The sequence below is a fragment of the Centroberyx affinis genome, unplaced genomic scaffold, assembly GCF_046629955.1.
Source record: "Centroberyx affinis isolate AG114_WGS23_722 - 3 ecotype Tasmania unplaced genomic scaffold, CSIRO-AGI_Caff_v1 ptg001464l_1, whole genome shotgun sequence".
Taxonomy (NCBI): Eukaryota; Metazoa; Chordata; class Actinopteri; order Beryciformes; family Berycidae; genus Centroberyx; species Centroberyx affinis.
In genome coordinates this window covers 425,906-448,298 of record NW_027279933.1, presented here as the reverse complement: position 1 = coordinate 448,298, position 22,393 = coordinate 425,906, and the positions used below count along the sequence as shown (strand labels likewise).

Here is a 22,393-nt window from a genome sequence, read left to right as displayed (position 1 = left end):
GATATAGAGGCTGATTGGTGTTTTGGTGGCATATGTTTTCATCTACAGCTTTGTTTACAAGCATTACATTATTTACCGAGTACAACACAGTAAGCTTGCTCGCTAACTGTGATTTATACAGGAAGAGCTCGGCAAGAAAAAGGGAAAACATTTGGGAGGACCTTGCCCTCTTGGGTAGGGATATCAAAAGCTTTTTTTTTTTTTGTTAGGTATAAATCACCAAAAGCCTTTCATCAGGATCACTCCGCGGCCAATACACACTGAGGTCACACTCAGCCAGGATATTGCTTGGAAAACTTGCAATATCTGAACTGTAGTGCTACAGATGTAAAGTGTGTGTGCATGCACATACTTCTATATGTGTGTGTACCTTATGTATGGCATTACGTCTCCGCTAGCACCAAATTTGTTCCAGATTACTACTGTCCACACGGAAATTCATTCAGTACTTGTTAGGGATTACAAGACTGGTAAAAGATGTTAACTTCAGAAAGAAGTCTGAAGGCTAAACAAGAAGGTGAAATCACTGGAAAAGAAAGAAAATAAGCATGGGCGGGGAAAACAACAAGGTTATGTGAGGGACAGTGAGCCTATAAAAAGAAGCCTACTGTCTAGGTTATCTATAAGGAACCACTTATCACAAGCGCCCAGCTCCACACTGTGAGTGATGGGCCTCCACAGACCACGAGTACCAGCACACTATCTGGTACACACAGAGCTGCTCTTTAAACACAAAGGCAGAAATATGAAGCATTGTTTCCTTAGCTGTCATTTGGTAAATGTATTCTTTTTGCTGTATGGTCCGAAATAGAAAGAGTGGTTACTGCTTTTTTGCCCAGAAGCACAATAGGCATTGCTAATCAAATAACCAATATAAATCAAAGCTAAGATAAACTGTTTATCAGGATGTATTTTGAATTTAAATACAAGTAGCTCCAAAGAGCTTCAGCTCTATTACTGAAATCTGATGTAAGTGTACCACTAACAAGGAGCACAAGTATCCTATACCAAACATAGACCAATGCTACCCACAGTGAAATAATACTCGTGTATTTAATGCCACCAGAAAGATCAATAAATCAGAAAAAAATTCCAGGGAAAAACTAATCCTCCCCAAAAAGCTGTTAAACACTTGCCATGTCATGAAGTCGCACAGCCAGAACTAAAATATGCATTCCCCTTCTATCCATTTGAGCCACGGAGAAATAAAAGCCCTCTCCCTCTACGCCTAATGCCATTCCTTAAAACAAAATGTCACGGCCATGTTGGCTGATAGAGGAACAAAAGACCAGATTGTTTCCATTCAATTGGTTATATTTTAGCTGTAAAGCCATGCCGTGACAAGGGGCATGGACCCCACTATCCCCCCCCGCCCCCTTTTCTTGGTCTCCTTCATTTCCTGTGACAGGCCACAGGACTCATGGTCCAATGCTCTCTTTAGGCCTTGGGAGGACATTGGAGGAATCATCTGATGACATCCCCCTCTTCTGAGAGGTTAAGACGCAATTAAGCTCTTTAATAGGGCAGCTTTAAGATGCTTTTGAAGCAGCTGTGGAGGCGCATGAAATGAAATACTTAAAAGGCCTCATGAACTGAGGGTCCTTAAAAAGCATTAAATATTTGTGTTGTAGCGTTATGTCTACTGAGCTTGAGTGTGTGTATATGTGGAGTGAATGTGTTTATAAAAAAAAAATCCTCTTCAAATTCCCTTTGGCCTTTCTTTACAATGGCTTCAGTCAGCAAGCCACAAAAGCACAGCCTCCGTACGATAACAACCACCCCTATAATTATCTTCCTATCTTCAGTTATCTCTCTGTAACTTTCTATAGATGTGGACATGTCCGACAGCAATATGTGTGCACACAGGCCTGTGTGTGATGTACAGCAAGCGTCCTGCGCGGTGTGCACAATCTATTTGTCACAAGGCTATCTTTGTGTCAGGAAAATAACACAGCATGTCTCCCGTCGCATTTGGTATAACGTAGGCCTGAATGTCTTTGGGGGGTCAGGGGCCTGTGTGTGCTCAAAACCATTCCAGCCATCAAAATTCTCCTGTTAGATTGAGTTTTACAAAGAGCCATTCTAATCCTTGCCCACTACTCTCTGTGCCTCCAGACAGGATCTCACAAAGATGACAAATGCTGCTGACTTCTTCCTGGAATGAAACCCAGAAGGTCAATGTAAAGGAAAAAAGAAAGGGAAAAGGGGAGTGAGACTGAGAGAAAAAAAAACAAAAAAAACAACATGTGTGTATCTACAAGTCTGATGACATACATCATGAAAGCTGACAAAAAAATGTAAGTTCATCTTCAAAAAAGTTCCATAGCAAAACAGGAATTCATGGCGCAGACATGCTCGCGCCTCATTTTACTTAAGGCGTTCTTCTCCATCTCAGAGTGTCACAGGCAAGCGGATAGACAGGAGGAGGGATATATATCGCTAGGGTGCCGCTTTCTGTCCCGCTCCTCGTTTATACACACAGCGGCCGTGTCAAAGCCGCTCTCAGACTCAATGGTAAATGACAAATTTGGATAATGCACACACACAACCCTACTAAAATAAATAGGAGACATGGAGGCTTAGCCAGAGCTAAATCCTGAGGCTGCTGGAGACCTGAGTGTGCGGATTACACCCCAGACGCCTTAAACAATGCACCCAAATGTGCATCCTTAAAAGCATGAAATCCTTGAAGCATCAGAGACGACTTGTCATTTGCCGTTAGTATTCCAAGTTGCTTGTGCTTTGGGGGCCAGCATTGCACCTCTGTGTGTTGCTGTGCCCTAAAAGAAACACTTGCAAAGCCCTAAAGGAACCACCATTGTGGATATCTATTTTTCTAGCTGTGGAATATTCTGCAAGAGGATGTCATAACAAAGGAAACAATAAAAGAGGCCACGTTCCTGCACCGCATGGGGTATCCGTAACATTATAAACAGGAGGAAGACAATGTCACAGGCTCTGACACTTTACCAGAAAAGCTGATGTCTTTGCTTCCAAACAAACAGGGGGGGAATTAAGCCACATCTTGTATTTCCTTGCATATTAAGTGAATGTGAACTCTAGGACAAGGTAGCAAAATTATTTTAAAACCTTATACCCCCTGAAAGCCAAACAACCCTTATAACAATAGGAAGGCTATTGAGAATTTGAACACACTTCTGCCTTCAGTTGCTCGCATACCTCTCACATCATACGTCAGATCACTGATTATAGCGAATATAATTTATTTTTAGGCCACCGTCACCATGGCGAAATCTCTGTTTTCCCCTCTCTCTGTTGTCCGTGTCTCTGACAGGAAGGTGAGGTGCGGTGTGGCGGGGCACAGGTCTTAGAGGTGTCACTTTGTCACCCCAGAAGCGCCAGTACCTGTCCTCGGGGACGGCCCTGTAATGTCCAGCCTCATTGGATCAGCAGCAGCAGCCGTGGCCCCTGGGTGCCCTCTCTCAGGTGACATCCCCTATCTGCTCCGGCTCTGTGACGGCCCCGCTACTGCTGCGGCTTATGTTACTGTTGCATGAAATGGGCCCACATAACCTGGCTATTTGCAAGCACACGCATACAGGTACACAGATACACATTATGCACATTTGCAAGTGTCTGTGCATGTAAGCAAACATAACCCAAACATCCTGTAGTTACAGTGCAGATATTAAAAAGAGGGAAATGCCTGAATTCCTATGTAACCAGTCATACACATGAAAGCAAATGATCCTTGCCTCTCAGCGTCTAGCCGTAACACCTGGTTCAGAGATAAAGGCACAATCAGCTGAACTCAATAGGGTTGTCTACAAAAGAGCAAGTCATTACACTCTATTAATTAGGCATTCCTGGCCTCACTGCTTTGGGAAGTTCAACAAAAATGATGGACATATCCATTAAAAAGGACTACATTGTGCAATATCTTGCATCAAAAAATTAATTTGATGTCACAGCAAATGGATTGACTGTTCTGAGACTATAACAAAATTATCATGCAATTTCAGCTGTAAACCCTACAGCATACAGTACCAGATATAATTGGAAAAAGTTCACAAAGAACTCAAGATGTCTGATTGCAGCTGTGTCAACTAATATAAAACATCACATAAATCAGTTTTCTATCTGTTCATTAGCCAATGTGTCAGCAAGCAGATTAGTAATGTTGTAGAAAAGGTCTGATGAGAGTCTTGAGAATTATGACTTCCGCATTAATTGAAGTTTTGCTTAGTTTCCATTATGTACATCAAAAAGTGTAAAAACAAAAGACAAACACGAATCTCATTTGCACAAATCAGATTTGAACAGAGATTGATATGCACTTTTGGAGCATGAGCAAGATATTTCCTGGTAATTATGGGAGGACATAAATTATCTCTGATACAACATTACACACACTTCCAAAAATTGTGAGAACAAAAGAGCCAAACACAACATAATGCATGTGTGTGCATTCGAGTCTCAACAAATTTCCAAGTGGTCAAGCCAGATGATGTATAATGGCAAACCCAAAAGTCTTAACCCCCATTTCATATGAGGGAGAAATGAGCCATACTGTCCCATTATATTGCTATAAATCATTTTTTGTGGACGGCTGACAGCTTTTTATCAGATCTAACCTTTTCAAGCCTCCATTAAGAGAGCTAACATTTTCAACTCTGACACATTTGCAGTTTACGAATCTCACAGCTGATTTACTTTGGGAGGGGGCAAGCTGGCGACAACGCTCATTTCCACATAGGCCGTCCATCGTCTTGGGTTGGGGGGGGAATGGGGGAGGGAGAGGAGACCTGGCTCCGAATCTATTTATTTAACTCTACATTTACCCTTTTAATCTGTTATATTGTGGTGCACAATGGCTTTGTTGTAGAAAATCTTTTTCTTGTCTTGGGGTAAACAGTATATTTTGATTTACTCTATTGATTCTGTCATTGTACACAACTGCTGCACTGAGGGCGCCAAGATCCCTCATAATCTGACAAATTAATAGTGAGTGGACTTCTAGACTTTCTCAGAGAAGAGACGCTGTCAGACTTTGAAAAAAGCAAAGACTAGACATCTCGGAAATGGAATAAGAAAGGCAAGTATTAGGCCAATTTAAGAGGAACCCTGTATAGTGGGTGCTTTGATGTGAAAGGCGGTGGTGTTAATGTTTTGATTGTTGGTGATTCTTTAGTGTTTTTTGTACAGGCTGTGAAAACACACTCTGAAGACAATGAAGATTAATCGTTGATCTATTGATCCATCTATTTATCCATCCATCTATCAAGTATCAACACTGCTCCACTGCCTTTTGTCCTCCATTGCAGATGCACAGCTTTTAAGGAACTCTACAGATTGACAACAACGTATTAAGAGACTGAAGCTCACAGGAACCAACAGCAGAATCATGATTCACCGTAAACAATGACACCAATGACATGACACCAACCAAAATGACTAATCAAACATAATTTTGACAAATACATCCCAACAATTCAAGTGCGAAAATATTCAGGCAGTCAGCAAATACTGGTCATTATCTGAATAGGTCTTGGGAACAGCATGAGGCAAGCTAAACTGATTAGACAAATACAAGGCCAGATCATTGGTTGCTACAAGGAGAGTTATGGGGGCAACTTTGCCAACCGTAATTGATTTAAGTACGGCACGATCAGGGAGGGGCAGTTAAGGTGGTGCCACGCCAGGGTCCATATTTCATTACATGCTGTGTTTAACCTTACCCACTTCTCCTAAAACACACAAGAGGCTCATTATGTGTTTAATATTCACCAGCAGGTGAATAATTTTTATGCAACTCTGATAGTTGGGCGAGATGGATAACTCAATTATCTGAACATCCGTCAGAGCAGAGGGCTCGCCGGCTCTGGAACGCCACCAGCTAAGATTGATGGCTGGAAGACACCAATAGCTGCTGCTTCGCCATCTCATCCAGGCACTGGGCCTGAACACGCCGTTTGATTCGGCAGAAGACCGTTTTTCTCTCCCTTTTTTTCCTTTTCTCTTTTTTCTTGGGAGCCTTGTAGGTGAAGCGTCATTACCCCTCACTCCACTGAAGAGGGGTTCATTATGGGGTTAGTGTGTTGGCAAGACTATTGTTTGGATGATAAATGCAGTTGGTGAGGGCTTTGGAGGGAAAATTAGTTATGTGTTTTTTTTTTCTTTCCTTCCAAGAAAACACGTCCCCATTGCTCACTCTGCAAGGCTTGAGGGCAAACCAAGAACAATTAACACGAGCTATGGGTGAAGCAGTTCAGTTAAAGCAAAGAGGGAATTCATGAAAAATAAGCAAATCACTGGAAATGTCAATCAGGGGCAATGAAGTAATTACAAACACTGCCGTGCCATTTCAAGGTCAGTCAAAAAGGAAACCAAAAGGTTGGGAGTTGAGCGCTGAAATCTGTCTTTGAGGAATGGGGGAACGGAGGAATGGACAAACACCGTAGCCCTCAGCCCTCCAGGATCCGTCTCATGAAATGATACCACTAATGAGAAGTGAAAGGAGGATGATGTCACCCCATCATTCTCTCTCTTCCCCTCTCTGTACGTTGATGTTTTTGTGACTACAAACAAAGCATTCACCCCAAATTCACTGCCTTCAACTTTATACACACACAACTTCGACTTTAAACACACAGACACACACATGCGCAGACGTAACACTTGTATCTACAGTGCATGAGGCCTAACAATAACAGAAAGGATGAGGCACATTTTGAAATGTCAGCAGTAAATGTCAATTAAAAATTACAAGGGTGCTGGAAAAGGTAGGGTCTGAAGGGACTGACATTTTTTTTTGACACGACAGCATTTATCTGACCGGGCTGTTGGCTGACATGATGGAATCTACGTTGTCAGTTCCTTAATACACTTGGACAAGGCCGCCGCAGTGAATATCAATGAAAGACACCCGTGGGCAGATATCCGAGGCTCTGCCTAACCCTAACCCTTCGATCAGCTCATTAGCATTCTGATATCTAATATCTACCCTCTATCTGATATCTACCCAATCTAATGCCACCAGTACCTCGATGAGCAAGAACAAAGGCAGAAGGATGCCATTTTCTTCAATCCAAACCAAGACAGCACACAGACTTATACAGAGGAATATCTAGACATGTGATCTTCTGGTTGTCATGCCGCCCATGTTACTTACCATGTGACCTAATGGGAACAAATAAATTCCCTTCACTCTTATATCATTCAGACTTGACTGACTGGGACAGCTATCATTTAAGTGCTTTCTCATTAAATGTTAGCAATGTCCCTCATGGTCTAGGAATGTTCTGGAGCGTAGGCCAAGCATTCTTTTTTTTGGTCAACAACTTTCCAGGCCTTTAATGAGGCCTACTAAAGATGGTAACCATCAAAGATGGGCCCTTTTTAAAGTCACACCTCGGTGACTTTGAGTTCCTGAGGTCAACAATATTATCAAAAACGACAGCTTTTCCATCTGAAAGCAGGCCGTTTCCAAATAAAACTATATTACGCTGAGAAAATAAAACACACTGCTGATTATGACCTTGGCATCATCCCTCGTCTCCATCATTTTAACTGCTCATTGTAATTCGATGAATCATCCTCCCTGGAAATCAGATGTTTGGTTTGATGGCAGCTTCTGAGTGAATCAGGAAGTCATTCATCTCCAAGCAGGCTTAAAATTCTCTGACTGTGGAACCATTATCTGCTGTTCATCTCAATTGCTTTATTTAATTTTGAAATAAGCATCAACTATAACATATTTTTAGAAATGCCTTTAGAAACTGGGAAATTAATTCTACTTAAAATAACCATTTATTATACAGTAAATAGAGAATTCTTCTGGCATAGAATCACTTTGATAGGCTGACAGTCGCAGGATTGTTTTAAGAATCATAACCGTATCGCAAACAGAAAATATGAACTAAGCGCCAACTTCAGCACCTTTCTGAATCAAAGTATCCATGTGATTCACTCAAACTCAACAGCTTCTCGTTCTGTGTTGTGGTCTCCATGAATCCAGAAATATGATCCTATATATATCCAGGGAGGATATACAGTGAGGAAATTATAATTAACCGAATGGAAGAGAATTTATTTGAATCAAATTATTATTGAATATTTATTTCATATATTGTTGTCGATAACACTGATATTTATTGATTTTATTTAAATATTATTAGTCATCTGTTAATGTCTATAATATCACCTGAATTGATACAATATATTTTTTTGGCAACAGAGATTTCTGTCCTGTCCTGCCAATAAAGCAGATTTGAACTGAACTGAGAGAGAGATAGAGATAGAGATGAAGAGAGAGAGAGAGAGAGAGAGAGAGAGAGAGAGAGAGAGAGAGAGAGAGAGAGAGAGAGAGAGAGAGAGAGACGGAGATGGAGATTCCGTCTCAGGAGTCTGGAACCTCTCTGCACTCCAGCACCATGTCACGATGTGTCAGCCGGCCGTCACAGCTGAGGGCCGCAGCGAGGCCGGTGGAGGCAGCGGGGGTGACTCTTTAGCTTGGTGTGTCTGGAAGCCCCGGTCAAGAGGAGTGGGAGGGATGGAGAGGCCATGCGTGAATGCTCTTGCCCCCCCCACCCTCTATGTGTGCTCCGTACCCCGACACAAATAAACTAAGAGTCTGATTACTTCACTTGTGAAAGGAGGCCTACATGACACTGAGCACCGTGGCACCAGTTGTTATGCTGAATCAGTGTTGTAGCTCCTACCAAACATCTAGGCTGGCAGGTTGAGCGTAGGGCTGCAACTAACGATTATTTTCATTGTCGATTAATCTGTCGATTATTCTCTCGATTAATCGATTAGTTGTTTGGTCTATGAAATGTCAGAAAATGGTGAAAAATGTCGATCAGTGTTTCCCAAAGCCCAAGATGACATCCTCAAATGTCTTGTTTTGAAAATATTCACATTTAAGAAGCTGGAATCAGAGAATTTTGACTTATTTTTCTTAAAAAATTACTCAAACCGATTAATCGATTATCAAAATAGTTGGTGATTAATTTAATAGTTGACAACTAATCGATTAATCGTTGCAGCTCTAGTTGAGTGGACACCGTTTTTACAGATATACCAGAAAGCCTCAGTTATACATGTCTTTAGATAATGCAGTTACCAGTTATTTACTACAAAAGGCATTGATCAAGCCTCTGAAACACACTCAACTTTTTTACATCGAGGGTTTACATCTAGGGTTTGACGGATATGGGTTTTTAAAGGCCGATACCAATACTGATATTTATGTGCTGAAGCTGCCTATAGCCAATATGTTATGTAAATTTGACAGTTTTCGTGGCAAAAAATGACAAGTATTCAGTGTTTACCCCTCAAAATGTATTATTTGCAGGTTGGAAACGCCAGAAACAGCATTTAGAACAGCATTGGACACTAGCGAGCGACCCACCCCACTTATTCAATGGCAGGGAGACTCTAGGATGCATTAGGCCTTTAAATTAAGGATTCAAAATTAAATTCCTAAATAAAATAGAAAGAAAACAAAATTTAATTGTAGGTTTTATAGACTGTTTTTATGTAGCTGTGGCCAATATCCAATATTTAATAAAATGCCAATATCAACCCAATATATCAGCAAACCGATATGTAGGTCTAACCTTATTTACATGTAATTAAAAAGATTATCCTAAATCACCATCAGTCGGCCTGAAGAGCAAATGTACGCTATTTCCTGAAGCTATTATGGCCACTTTCTCCGTGCACAGACAGGAATTACAGAAATAAAGACAGCTGAATCCACACACAGTTATTTGCACCCCCTTAAACCTCATGTTCTCAACAGCACTGTAGTGTGTGGAAAAAAAACACAAAAAAACCTTGGTGTTCTCCATGGGGAAATTCTCTAAAGATTATCTGTAGATGCAAGAAAAGTATGTTTTCTCAAGAGACAATGAAATGGGTCTGTATGTTGTGCTGTGATATATTCTTTTCTCGCATTGACACACGCACACTGACACACACACACACACACACCTCTGTTCCCCCAGCGTGGGACCACGAAGGCCCGTTCCTGTCCAGAGGTTCTCATGACAACAGATGCAAGGAATTAATCACCCGTTTCCCTGCTTCCCTTCCCAAACAATGTGTGTACTCTGGAAAACAATCAGGCTCACAGGCAGGCCATTCAGGCTGTAAAGGGCTCCAATGACCAGAGTGGAGGAGGCCGGGGCTCCATAGTTTAGACTTAGAGAGCTGAAGTAGGTCCTGGAATAGAAGTAGTGTGATGTGCAGATGCAAAATGTGGAAGTCTGGGGTTAGTGTGGCCTATGCCAGGGAGGAAGTGGTTAGTGTTGTTAGATAAAGATATGAGCTGCCTTAATACTGAGAAAAGCTGATAGTGGTTAGTGGTCAGAAAAAGGAGAAGTTAATAAACAATAGGCAGATTGGGATAAATAGCAGCCACACAGTAAAGTCAAATATATGGTTAATAAAGATAAAGCAAACAAAAAGGTGATACCATAACTGATTGAAAGAGAAGAGAAGAGAAGAGAAGAGAAGAGAAGAGAAGAGAAGAGAAGAGAAGAGAAGAGAAGAGAAGAGAAGAGAAGAGAAGAGAAGAGAAGAGAAGAGAAGAGAAGAGAAGAGAAGAATAATATCAATTACCTGTTCCAGTAGCTCCAGAACTGGTCGGTGAGGTAGGTGCGATGGCTGTGGTCGTCCCCGAATGAGGCTTTGCTCTCGATCCAGTGGACAATGTGTCCCTCCACGGCTTTTCATGAAGAGAAACACACAGCAACAGTCAGAAAAACTGTGACAAAGAAAGGCATAGAAGCAAGATCCGGAGGGGACAAGTGATATTTTCTTTTTCGTTTTCTCAGTAATTTGCTAAAAATCAAATACAATTTTGTATTAACATGACAAAGACTTGACAGTTGAGTAATCATATTTGAGAAAACTGTAAAAAAAAATCTGAGCTAGCTGAGCTTAACAGGCAGTTATTTTACATCAAATAAAATGTTGACATTTGTAATGTAAATACTAACCAATTGGAACCTCCAGGATAATGTCAGGCGTTTTGTCGTAGCCCATAACTCTCAGCTGATTTTCATCTATAGGAGTGAAAGTGCAGCATTTTAATAATCGGAAACAGTTATGTCCTGATACATTTACAAAAAAAACCCCCCAAAAAAACATGCAGCATGTTACTTGGCATTAAGTTGTACTTTTCACTGCACCAACCTGTTTGGTTATCAGCCTACTGTATGTCCATCACAAACAGGCTACTAACCTAATAGCTCTTACCAAGGTGGTGATAACAAAACCCCTGGTGTTAGCAAAGCAGAAGACATAACACTAGAGGACAGCAGGCGCAGTGAAACCATTAGCTACATCTGCCACTTATTTGCTGCCGTTGCACAAAAACCTGTAAAGCCCAGTTACGGTGCTGCTCTCCAGTTTGCAGTTCGGTAGAGCTTCATAAAGTATAGAGTGAGGGGACAAGGTTGGCATTATAGCCTCTGTAAGCCTGACCCCTGCCTGCACAGGCTGCAGCCATTGTCCTTGACTCCTGGCGCGCTTCAGCCATTATCCCTACAACACCTGATTTCTCCATTAAATCTCAGGCTGACCAGGTCATTCGGTTCCAGGGGCCTGCCTCTTTGTCTCCATCCAAGCTCAACTAATGGGGCATGGAAGGGAATTGAGGAGAGGCGGAGGGTGGCGGTGTTGGCGGTGGTGAGGAGGCAGCGTCAGCCACGGGTGGAGAAAGAGAGTCGAGCGAGGTCAGTGAGGCAGCCAGAGGCCGGTGGTATGGAAGGGCGTCATGGGTGGGGTAATGTGGGTGTAGATTGGTGGGGTGGGAGGGAACGGGGGCTTTGTGGGTCCTCTCCTCACACCTACTGGGCTGTTGACATTGTCATGCGGCTCTGATCGCCTTTTTACATCACCTTTGATTAAAATTAATGGCCCGTCCCCACTGTTGGGTAGCTTATTTCCAATCCATTTATCAGACGGGGTGAGGCTGCCTCAGTGGCCCTCATGCCCCCCGAACTCTGACAGTTTTAGAACAGTCCTCAGCTCAGACCTGCAGAAAGGTCAGCACTCCAGGCCCAAATAAATGATATGGTCTTAATGACAGAGGGAATGACTTTTATCCTTCATCACTCATCTGACCTAGGGGATGGTGATGGGATGGGGATGGTGATGGGTGGGGTGGGGGGAGGGGGTTAAAAATTTCTGTTACACAATTTCACACCTGGACACTTTCTACCTTGATTTAATATTGTCTGAACAAGACAATGATGTCAGGAAACTACAAGATATTTTGAAAACAATCCATTATTAAAAAACTGATGTGATTATGGTTTCTCCTTTGAAACGGCCAAGACGATTACAAATTACAGCTGCATTGGAGAAGTTTTAGTCTTTTTAAAAAACAAAGTCCCTAAATAAAACTTTACAAACAAAATGGCAGCAGTATTTTTGCAGTGAAAGATCCCTTTCATGGCATTAATATAATATTACAAGTAATTTGTAAAAAAATTTTTTGTACATTTCTGAAAACAAATCATACTGGCGACCGGCAACCTGCGGGGATCAGTCATTACAGCTTTACAACATTAGGAGCTACCTTTGAAGCTCTTATTTCTTTAAATATTCATTATAGGCTAGTGTATAAATTAAACATTCAGGGATATTTGATAACAGCTCTTGGTTGTTAGCAAATCAATGGGAGATAACATCCACTACATCAGTCATGTCCAGGTTTCCCTTTACCTAGCTTACAAAAAGGCTACACAGACGCCATGACCAGACTGAGTTTAGTAACGTGACGAGAAGGTCGGGGGATGGCTTACCCAGGAAGGATAGGTTCCTCTCCTGCAGTTTGTCACGGAGCAGTACCTCATGCTCCTGGCCAATAGCACTGAGGGCAAAGAGTCAAGGATTCCAACATACAGCTACAGAAGTATACACTATATTTATTCATACTGACACACAAAACATTTAGGTGGAGTGTAGGCTCATCAGAGACAACGAAACAAAATGAAATCTTAAGTCTAAATAAAATATTTATGTAAACACAAAACAAAGTTCCTCCCTAAAATTCTGCAGCAAAATCAGATATTTTACCTGTGAGATGGGTTGCTATGGAAACCACAAGCCTCGCTCGCTGTGGTTTGTGGGTTGCTGTGGTAACAACATAAGTGCATAGTTGAGGAGGTGTAGCCTACGCTCAAGTATGGGTGTGTACAGTGTGTGTGTGTGTGTGTGTATTTGTTTGACATCAGTTAAGGTGGTATCCGTTTCTCTCAACCACTACCTTGCTGCAAAGTGAAAGCCACTTCTCCTTATGCCTGTGTATAGCGAGACCACAATCAGAGTAGGAGTTTTCAGGTCAAACTTAATCAGCTTTCACAACAAATCTCCAAAGTGCATTACCTAAATGAGTAAGACAGAACTTTTAGGGAAAACAGAAGGCTGAAAAAAATGCCAATTTGGCAAAATGCATATAGCCTCTGGACTAGCTACTCGACTCATTTCTCTAAAATCTAAAAAGAAAAATGCTTTTAGAATAAATGCCATTTTGCATCAGGAGACATGCTGGCTGATGCCATGGAAGGCATTCTGCATTTACGAAGGCCAGATATCATAAGCATAATTTGCTTTTTTGGGGGAAAAAAAGGGAAAAAAAGAGAAAACTCCTTCAGGCATTATACCACCCCCAACACACACAAATCACTCAAAAGGCCTTGCAATTAATACATGCATACCCTGAGTGGCACACACACATAAGAGCCAATCTTCTGATGTGGAGATGGAGTCGTTCCAAAGCACATAGTAGTGGGGCGGTTATCATGAACTCTCTGTGGCGGAGTGACTGAATGGAAGTTGACACTAAAGAGAGGATTGTGAAAGAAAGGTAAAAAGGGGGGATGAGGACAGAGGGCAGGGTGGGACAGGCTTGACCGGCTATGAACAGAGGACCTAAAACAGAACAACCCACCCCCACGACACACATGAATGTGTGGACAGACACAATAACATACAAACGTACACATGCACACACATGTACACTCATTCAAGTAAGCCCCCTCCCCCAGGAAATGGCCGGTCTGCTCCCCAGCTGCTTGCCCCTAAATAGCCTAGACTCCAACTCCGCCCTTATGGTCCAGGCCAAGCCCCTACTAGGGAGGGAGGGTGAGAGGAAAAGAGAGAAGGAAAAAGATGAAAAGATATAGAGAGGCACCACAAGATTTTTAGGGGAGCAAAGGAAAGGAAGGAAAAACACTGTGAACGTAATGGAGTTAAAATGAATGAGGAATAAATAAAACTAATGCGGAATAAAATATGCATAGTTCAGGTTGGACCGACAAGAACTCTCCATGGTGCTGATGCCTCTCAGAAATATCACAACTAAACACAATCAAATGAAACAGAATTATTAATTTAAAACATGTAAAAATAATTCATATTTTAATTTTTTTCCCCCCCTGATTTGCGTAAATAAGAGTCAAGTTGTGGCCAACAAAATACCAAACAAAAGAAATGTGAATATGATAAACATCACAAGGCTTATGAATGCCGATTCCTTTCTTGTGGCATAGAACATTGGGCCTGATCCACTGCGTGAACATGGAGATGCATTTAGATCAGCCTCTCCTTTCCTCCTCCTCCTCCTCATCTTCCTTCCATCGCCTTCCAGCCCCTGTATCGGTGATAGCGGGGCGGCAGGCGGAATGAAACACTTCCTCTGTGAAGCAGAACTTTTATGTCAGGTGAAGCCAGACACATCTCATCCCCTTCAATAGCTCCTCGTCAATTTCAGGCTTAAAATTTTATGGGATAGGATACTGTTTGATGCAGTCTACCAGCGGTCCATAACAGCAGTCATTTATTGTGCACTGAAAAGAGGGGGAAGAAATATTATGGCGTGCAGGGAGGGGGTGAAAGGAGGAAGCCCATACACCGGTTTAACAGCGTTGGGAAGGGAGAAAACACGGGAGACACCGGCGGATTGGCAGGCATGACCGCCGGCTCTCACGTGACTTCATCAGCAAACATGAGCGGCTGATGCCGTCTGTCAGGCAGGTGGTATAGTAACAGCAACATTAAAAAGCTCGCTGTACATGAGCAATAGATACTTAAAATTTTTAAACTATAAAAATGTATATGTAAAAATTTCATTGAAAATAAAATTTGTTTATCAAGCAACGACACAAAACAATTTACATGAAAATTGATGTGTCTGTGTTTAAATTTAAAGATAAAAATACTTACTTGGTAGATGTTATTGGCCAGAGTTTGGTTGGGAATTAATGACGGCTCCTTCAGCATGCTGTTCACGACTGTTTTAGATGCTGAGAACAAGATAGATAGACAAAAGAGATACAGACACAAATACAGAATTGAGACATTGCTGTGCGAATGACACCAAACATCATAGCTTGTCTTACTTACAGATGTTAAAAACATTTTCTAAACGTTGCATGGACTGGAAAGAGACAAAGTCAGTACTAACAGTGAAAGTACAAACAGTGAAAATATAGAGACAAAAGACGGGTTTAACATTATTCACCATGCCACTGATAGTGTAGTATTTCTGCGCTAGTCCATTGGATGGCTGCTTGGTGTCTATACAGATTTTCTATAGATAAATGTTTCAGTCCAGAGCACAAGAGCCCCATGTAGTTTATCTATGTTATGAACGATGACTATTCTGCATCTCTCATCCCCATTCCTGCTCTACTAACATTATAAATCAGCAAGGGAAGCCCGCTGGATTGATTTCCTGGTACTGCAACAGCAAAAAATTCCTTAAATCATTTCTTAAAAAGATTTGGATTAAATGGATTGTATCATTGTGTGACGAAATGGTTGAGGCACGCCATTTTAGTGATATATAAACACGGTCCTGACAGACTTGCAGCATTACTGACAATATCAGGAATGTTTCTATTCACATTTCAGGCATGGATGGCGCCTATATACCAACACTGCATGGAGCTTCCTAAGCTCATCTAGATAACTGTGTAGATAACTGTTAAAGACAGGACAGCTTATTTGAAGATTTATAGAAACAGAAAAGCATAAGGAGTTAAACCCCCACCAGTGAAACGGAGTCAACTGAAAAGACTTTATAAATGCTGCCTGGATCATTAAGCCTGTGTTGTTTAACTTCATTATTAAAAATATATTTACTAGAACATGTAAACCCCTCAGAACCTCCTTTATCTGTCCTCACTTCCCCTTGGTTTTGTCTTTCGTAGGTGTTACTCCTTGAGAAGACGATCACAGGAAGGACAAACAGTGCTGTGATCCCTCATCTCTACTCTACCTTACGTTGAAATAAAGAGGGAGGAGGGTGGAGGGAGAACAAAGCCCATTCAGCACTCCCTCCTCTCTCTCTGTTTCTTCCTCTTTGTCTCCATATTTCTCTGCTGTCTCTTCGTCTCTCTCTCTCTTTTGCTCCCTCCTCTCTGTTTCAGTCTCTCCCAACCCTGGTACCCCCCCCTCCCTCACCCTCCTCCTCCTCCTCCTCCCCCCAAACCCCCCTCCCTCTCAGAGCTGCAAGGCACAGGACTGTGCTTTATTTCTTTGCTCATTTTTCTCTGAGATTGGTACCTTCACACGCAGATCCATACCATGCTCCTGTGCAGTGCGGGCGGCGGTGAAGAAAGAGGGTTATATTTTCCCCTTGAGTTAGGACACCTCATGACAAATGATAATGGATAATCAATAAAGCGGGAAATATGAGGCAGCAAACTTTATGAAGCCAGGAGACATATTACTCCCCAACAACACTGGTTTCCCTTAACAAAGTCACTATTCGACTGTGCCTAATAATCTGAAAGAAAATCAAAGGACCCGCAACCACATCAGCAATATTGGCAACTTATTCCACTTTAATGGCATTTTGATTGATTTTTTCCCCCTTCCTAATGGTCGTTTTATAGATTTGACGCTGCTTCTGCAAAACAGTAGTGTGTAATAAACCTCCCCGAAGGCAAACGGTAGCCATTAAAGCTCTTGTCTTACTAGCGCTCATAATTGGAGGTTGACCACCACCACATTTTGGTCTCTCACATAACACACACACACACACACACACACACACATACACACCTCCAGGTCTAGACTTCTCTCTCTCCGTCTGTTCAGCCCTTTGATATTTTTGGTAGATGGCTATGATAAGTGATAGGATCCCTTTCTCCTGCTCTTTTTTGAGAGATGGGGTTAAAAATAGCCATAAAGAGGTGACCTTGGCGCTGACATTGTGGAATTTCAGCCAAGCATTGACCTGATGAAAATGGAAGGCCAGGCCGCTAATAAATCAGGGTGCTTTTAAAATGAGTTTACCCTAATGCTCATTCATCACAGGCTGTAATGCCATTTGCAGGCCCAGGATTCGCTGCTGTGCACAAACACAGCAGTAAATAACAACAGGGCCCTTGCATCCCTCGCATCGTTGCAGCCTCCAACATCAGCATACATTTATTAAAGACGCCCCCGCCTTGCACGGCAGCACTCCTCTATGACACCCTGAGCTCTTCCCCGCCACACACACACACACACACACACACACACACACACCATGCTCTTTAAATACACACACTAAAGGCACACACAGACTCACACACAAAACACGCAGAGGAAAATAAAAAGCATAATCTGAAGAAAACCAGATGCAGAGAACAAAGCCCTGCAGCACGACTTCGCACCTTGTAAACATTCACCAAATTTACTGTAATTGTCCCATGTTGGTATAAATTCTGACTAAGGCACCGTATCACATCGTCAACATCTGAACAGAAGGAACAGAGAAGAGGAGAATAATAGATGGGAAACGCTACGCCTCCATTGGGATTTGCTAAAGAAAACAGCCAGTGTAAACAAATCACAAGCCTGTTTTCATACGTACCTCCAAAACAAGATAAACTATACAAAGCAAGCTAACAGCGACATAACCTTGGTTTGATTTCTCATCGCTTACTTGTGTCATTTGTAACTACTCCTCTTTTTTCCACTAGGGTGAAAAAGTCATTATCTGAAATACAAAAAAAAAAATGTCGAGAAACCTCATTAGACAGCAACATTTGTTGAGGGAGGACCGTAATAAACAATAACGGATGACGATCGTTATTGCCCCTGACACTGATGAGCTCCTCTGCAAGTTTGTTTATTAATTAAAAAACCCACTTTTTCCAGGGGTGGGGGGGCATTTGCCCACCCCCAGTTGTATCCTCTAAACCCCCCCCAACCCGCCAACCCCCCCTCCTTGTTCCCATGCACAAGCCATTGAGCTGTGGAGGGGCACTCGTTCATCAAACTTCATGGAGCAAGGGAGAGACGGGTCCTGATAATGCGCGCCGCTAAAGCTGATTTTCCATGATGAATCTCGGAGCATATAAATTGGCTAATATCTGAAAACATTTACAGATACTAGAGGAATTGACTACTTGTGGGACATGATGGATGAGGCTCTCAGACGCTGGCCGACAGCTCTGCAAATCTCTGCGGCTGCCTAAAGCCCTCATTTGATTTTCCAATTTACTCCTTTTAAATTTATCCTCCCGTATTGAAAAAAAAGAAGATGGGAAAGAGGGAGAGTGGGAGAGGAGAGGAAGGGGGAAGAAAACAGTGTTGTTTTTTTAACTGTCTGTGGTGGTGTGGTGGTGCTAGTTGATGATATGAGGTGGTATCTCCTGTGCAGGAGGAGCCCAGTCCCTGAAGAGGTTACTGGGGCAGAACTGATCTGCTTCCACCTGATTCTCCCTGATAGCGGTGAAATGAGACTCTACGTTTGTGTGTGTGTGTGCGTGTGTGTCTGTGTGTGTGTGTGTGTGTGTGTGTGTAGCTGTAGTAATAGTAGATCTGGGGAGGCTCTGCCATAGAAAGAGGCTTCCCAGGTCAGGCCATTAGACTGTGGCAGAGGCTGACTGGAGCTTCTCTGCTGAAAAGGAGTAATTAGTATACTTGTCAAGTGAAGTGCCACGCTGCTGCTTACCTCCCTTGCACCCACCCCATGCACACACACACACACACACACACACACACACACACACACGCACACACTCAAACACTCACTCCGCCTATGCTTCTTTACTTCCTCCTTGCTAATGAAGTGCCCTCGCTCTCATTATTTGAAGAAAGGCTGCATATATACACCAGCTCTGCCATATTGGAGAAGTGGGAGGGGGGAGAGAGGAGCACTTGAAGACAAGAGAGGAGGAACCATAACAACGATAGTGGATACTGAGTTGAGATTCTACTGGATAGAACTTAATACAGTATTCAGTTATCAACACATCTGATCTGCAAAACACTGAAGCTATTATGAATTCTGTCAAGGAACCAAAGATCACTGTAGACACTAACATTCTCACAGTGTTAACATCAAACACAGGACATTTATAACCTTGCCTACAAGGCTTCTGTAAAGGAATGTGACAATAAATCTTAAAGGCGGTCGAATCACATAGTTACAAAACATGGAGCAGCAATCTAATCTGGAGCTGGGCCTTGGGAAAATGGAAAAGGTCAAATAGCTAGCAAAATTGCCTCCTCAAAAAAAAGTATGTCTAAATCTAGAGGCACATCAAGTCGTGTCAAAGGAGGAATAGAGAGAAAGATGAAGAGATAGAAGGAGGGGGAAAAAAAGAGCAGGAGCTCCCCCAATCTGCCTGCTAGTGGGTTCTAAGAGGTAACATCTACTATTATACTATAGAGCAGGAATCAAAATATAACTGTATGCAGTCTAAGTGCAACTAATTGGTTGAGCAGTAAGGAAAAGGTTGCATCAGAAATGACTTTTTCTTTACAATTTACTTTTATAGTAATTTTTCTGGTCAACTTTTAAATTCAAATTACTTTAAAGGATAATACCAGTGTTTTTTTTTTGGGTGTGTTTTAAAGTTTGTGCCAATCGTCTAGGTAATTTGAGATATCAGGGCTCATTTTTTAAATAATGTAACATAATGTCAGTAAATCACGCACTCTTCAGGACTTAATTTCTTCTTCTTAGTGACTGATAGGTTTGTAGGTGGTGGAAAAAAAAAATTCTTGGCAGCAGGCTGAAACATCATTGGTGAGTCTAGCTTTCTATGGAGTGCTTGTTCACTGCTGTCTAAGAGAAAGTTTTTGTACTTTTGATTCATCCCTTCCTGTGTGCAGAGAAGATTTCCTGTCACTGACCATACCGACACCCTTGAAATGAATTTGGGCAATTATTTTTTTAAGTCATGCCTAGTGCAGCTTTAATTCTAGTCATCAGTACACAGTGGATAAAAACAGACCCAAATTCTAGCTACTGTATTATACAAAATAGCAAAACATCTCCCATGCTGTTAGCTCCCATGGTGTAAAAACAAAGTGCTTATGACTTTCCCCTCCCTACTGCCCAGTCTGTTTTCATGAGACAAGGAGCATTATGGATGTTGATATCATATTCAATACGTGATAAAACTGCTTTGAATGTATTGATTTATTTACATGCGCCACCAGATAGCCTTTCGTCCTGCCTGACTGATGCTCTCTCCAATACTTTTGCTGCAGGGAGGGGGAATGGGTGGTGTTGGGGGGCTAGTGTATGTGCGTGTGTGTGTGTGTGTGTGTGTGTGTGCATGTGTGTGTGTGTGTGTGCGTGTGCGTGTGTGTGTGTGTGGGGGGGGGGGGGGGTAAACAACAACGAGCCAGCTAAACAAAACAAGGAAGAGACAGAAAACAATTTAAAACTCTGTATTGATCCAGCACTAGTGATTGTACATATATTCCACAGTCCCAAAGGCCCCATTCCTGTGTCTCTTAAATGCAAAGGGAAAGAGAAGGGGAATAAAAAAAGATGGTGCTAGGCAAAGGCAGGCCACTCACCCAGTTGGGGGTAATGTCCCTTATATAGAAGTCTATTGATCTTCGCAGTATGCCTGCCCGCCCTCCCTCTGGAGTCAGACAAAAACACACAAATACACACGCTTGCACGCCCACATACACACAACAGTGCAGTCTGGGGCTGGGGGTGGGGGGCATGATAGATATGCCTGCCAATAGCAGTGAACCAACCTGTTAGCTAATTGCCAGCAAAGACAATTATCCTTGCATTGTTTCATAATGGAAACACATTACTAAAGTCTAATATACACACAGGGAGATTGGACGATTTGACCGCGCAGCCCATGTGGGCAGCAATTCATTGCCAAAGGCCAAGCGGGTCATTGCTGAGAGCGGATGCAGAGAAGCTCCATCAAAAACAGAAGTCACCCTCACAGCCACTGCCCTCACAGCTGGCCACAGTGGAAAAGTACAGTATAATGGCATCATTATTTAACTATTTACCTGGTATATGAATGTAAAATTTATAATATTTAATATAAAACTCAAAACCGATTTTATACCATGCTACCATATTACAATGGTGGAAAATAATCTGATATAAAGAGTTTGATTATTTTCACAGCTGCAGATACAATCACCATGTAGGCTGAATTAGGCTAATCTCGGTCAAACACTATCCTACAGTAGTAGTTCTGTCATGACTGAAACCAGCTTGTAAATGAAGAAACATGACCAGGACCCTTTACAGCACCTCACAGATCAAAGGCCTCTCTTTAACTCACCAGCCTGCAAACATCAGATACTGTACGGTTACAATACTGTTTTGAAATTAAACAATGATCATCCAAGAAGTTTCACCTGCAACAAATCTATTCTGAGCCATACTGGAGCGTGTTTCCACTGTATGGAGATGGAGGGATGCAGTCTGCTATTATCTGAGGCGGAATGCTTCTCCTGGATGAATGCCCTGTTCTACAAGCTGCTCAGACTAGTATTTTGACAGGCAGTGGATAACGGTGGGTCCAAAGCAATCACATCTCTGACTTTGACAAATGGCTGTGCTGTGGCGAAGTTGAAAATAACACACATCCACTTTAATCTCTTTCTTGATTAAATCGGAGGCACGTCTTTTTGACATCATGTGATTCACTCTCAAAGCACCGACAACTGCACACACACACACACACACACGCATGTACACCCAATCCTCTGGATGGGCCTATTGAAATGATATTGGTTCTAGTGTGCATGTGAGATTGGGAATCTCAGAGAGAGAGCAAGACAGAAAGAGGACAGAGAGAGAGAAAGAGAGAGAGAAGAGAGAGAGAGAGAGAGAGAGAGAGAAAGAGAGAGATTTTGTATCATTCAACTGAATCAATAAATTAATGTCACATGCAAAAAGTTTAAGTGTAACTGCAAATTAGGCCACTATGCCATAAAATATCACAGTAGATTATTTGAGAAATATCCAGCCATGAGAAAAAAAAAACACAGAACAGAACAACCACAATGTACCCAAGCAATTATTTACACACAATTTCTGTGAGATTTTCAACAAAAATATTTGCATCTGGAATTTTGCTCTCCCTCAGTGTGTCCATCAGCGCTACCTTGGAATGGTTTGCTTTTTCTGCCACACTTT

General features: G+C 42.1%; 1 protein-coding gene across 5 annotated transcripts in view; it reads right to left on the bottom strand.

Annotated features, from left to right (window-relative positions):
* cdin1 (CDAN1 interacting nuclease 1) overlaps nt 1-22,393 on the bottom strand; it is a 58,525-nt gene that overhangs the window by 19,191 nt on the left and 16,941 nt on the right. For all 5 annotated transcript variants that reach the window (XM_071526792.1, XM_071526793.1, XM_071526797.1 and 2 more), the window contains 5 exons: nt 15,202-15,281; nt 14,776-14,825; nt 12,780-12,847; nt 10,968-11,033; nt 10,588-10,693 (listed from right to left, as the gene is read on the bottom strand). In XM_071526792.1, the coding sequence (XP_071382893.1) occupies nt 10,588-10,693; nt 10,968-11,033; nt 12,780-12,847; nt 14,776-14,825; nt 15,202-15,281 (370 nt within the window). The remainder of the gene's footprint in view (nt 1-10,587; nt 10,694-10,967; nt 11,034-12,779; nt 12,848-14,775; nt 14,826-15,201; nt 15,282-22,393) is intronic.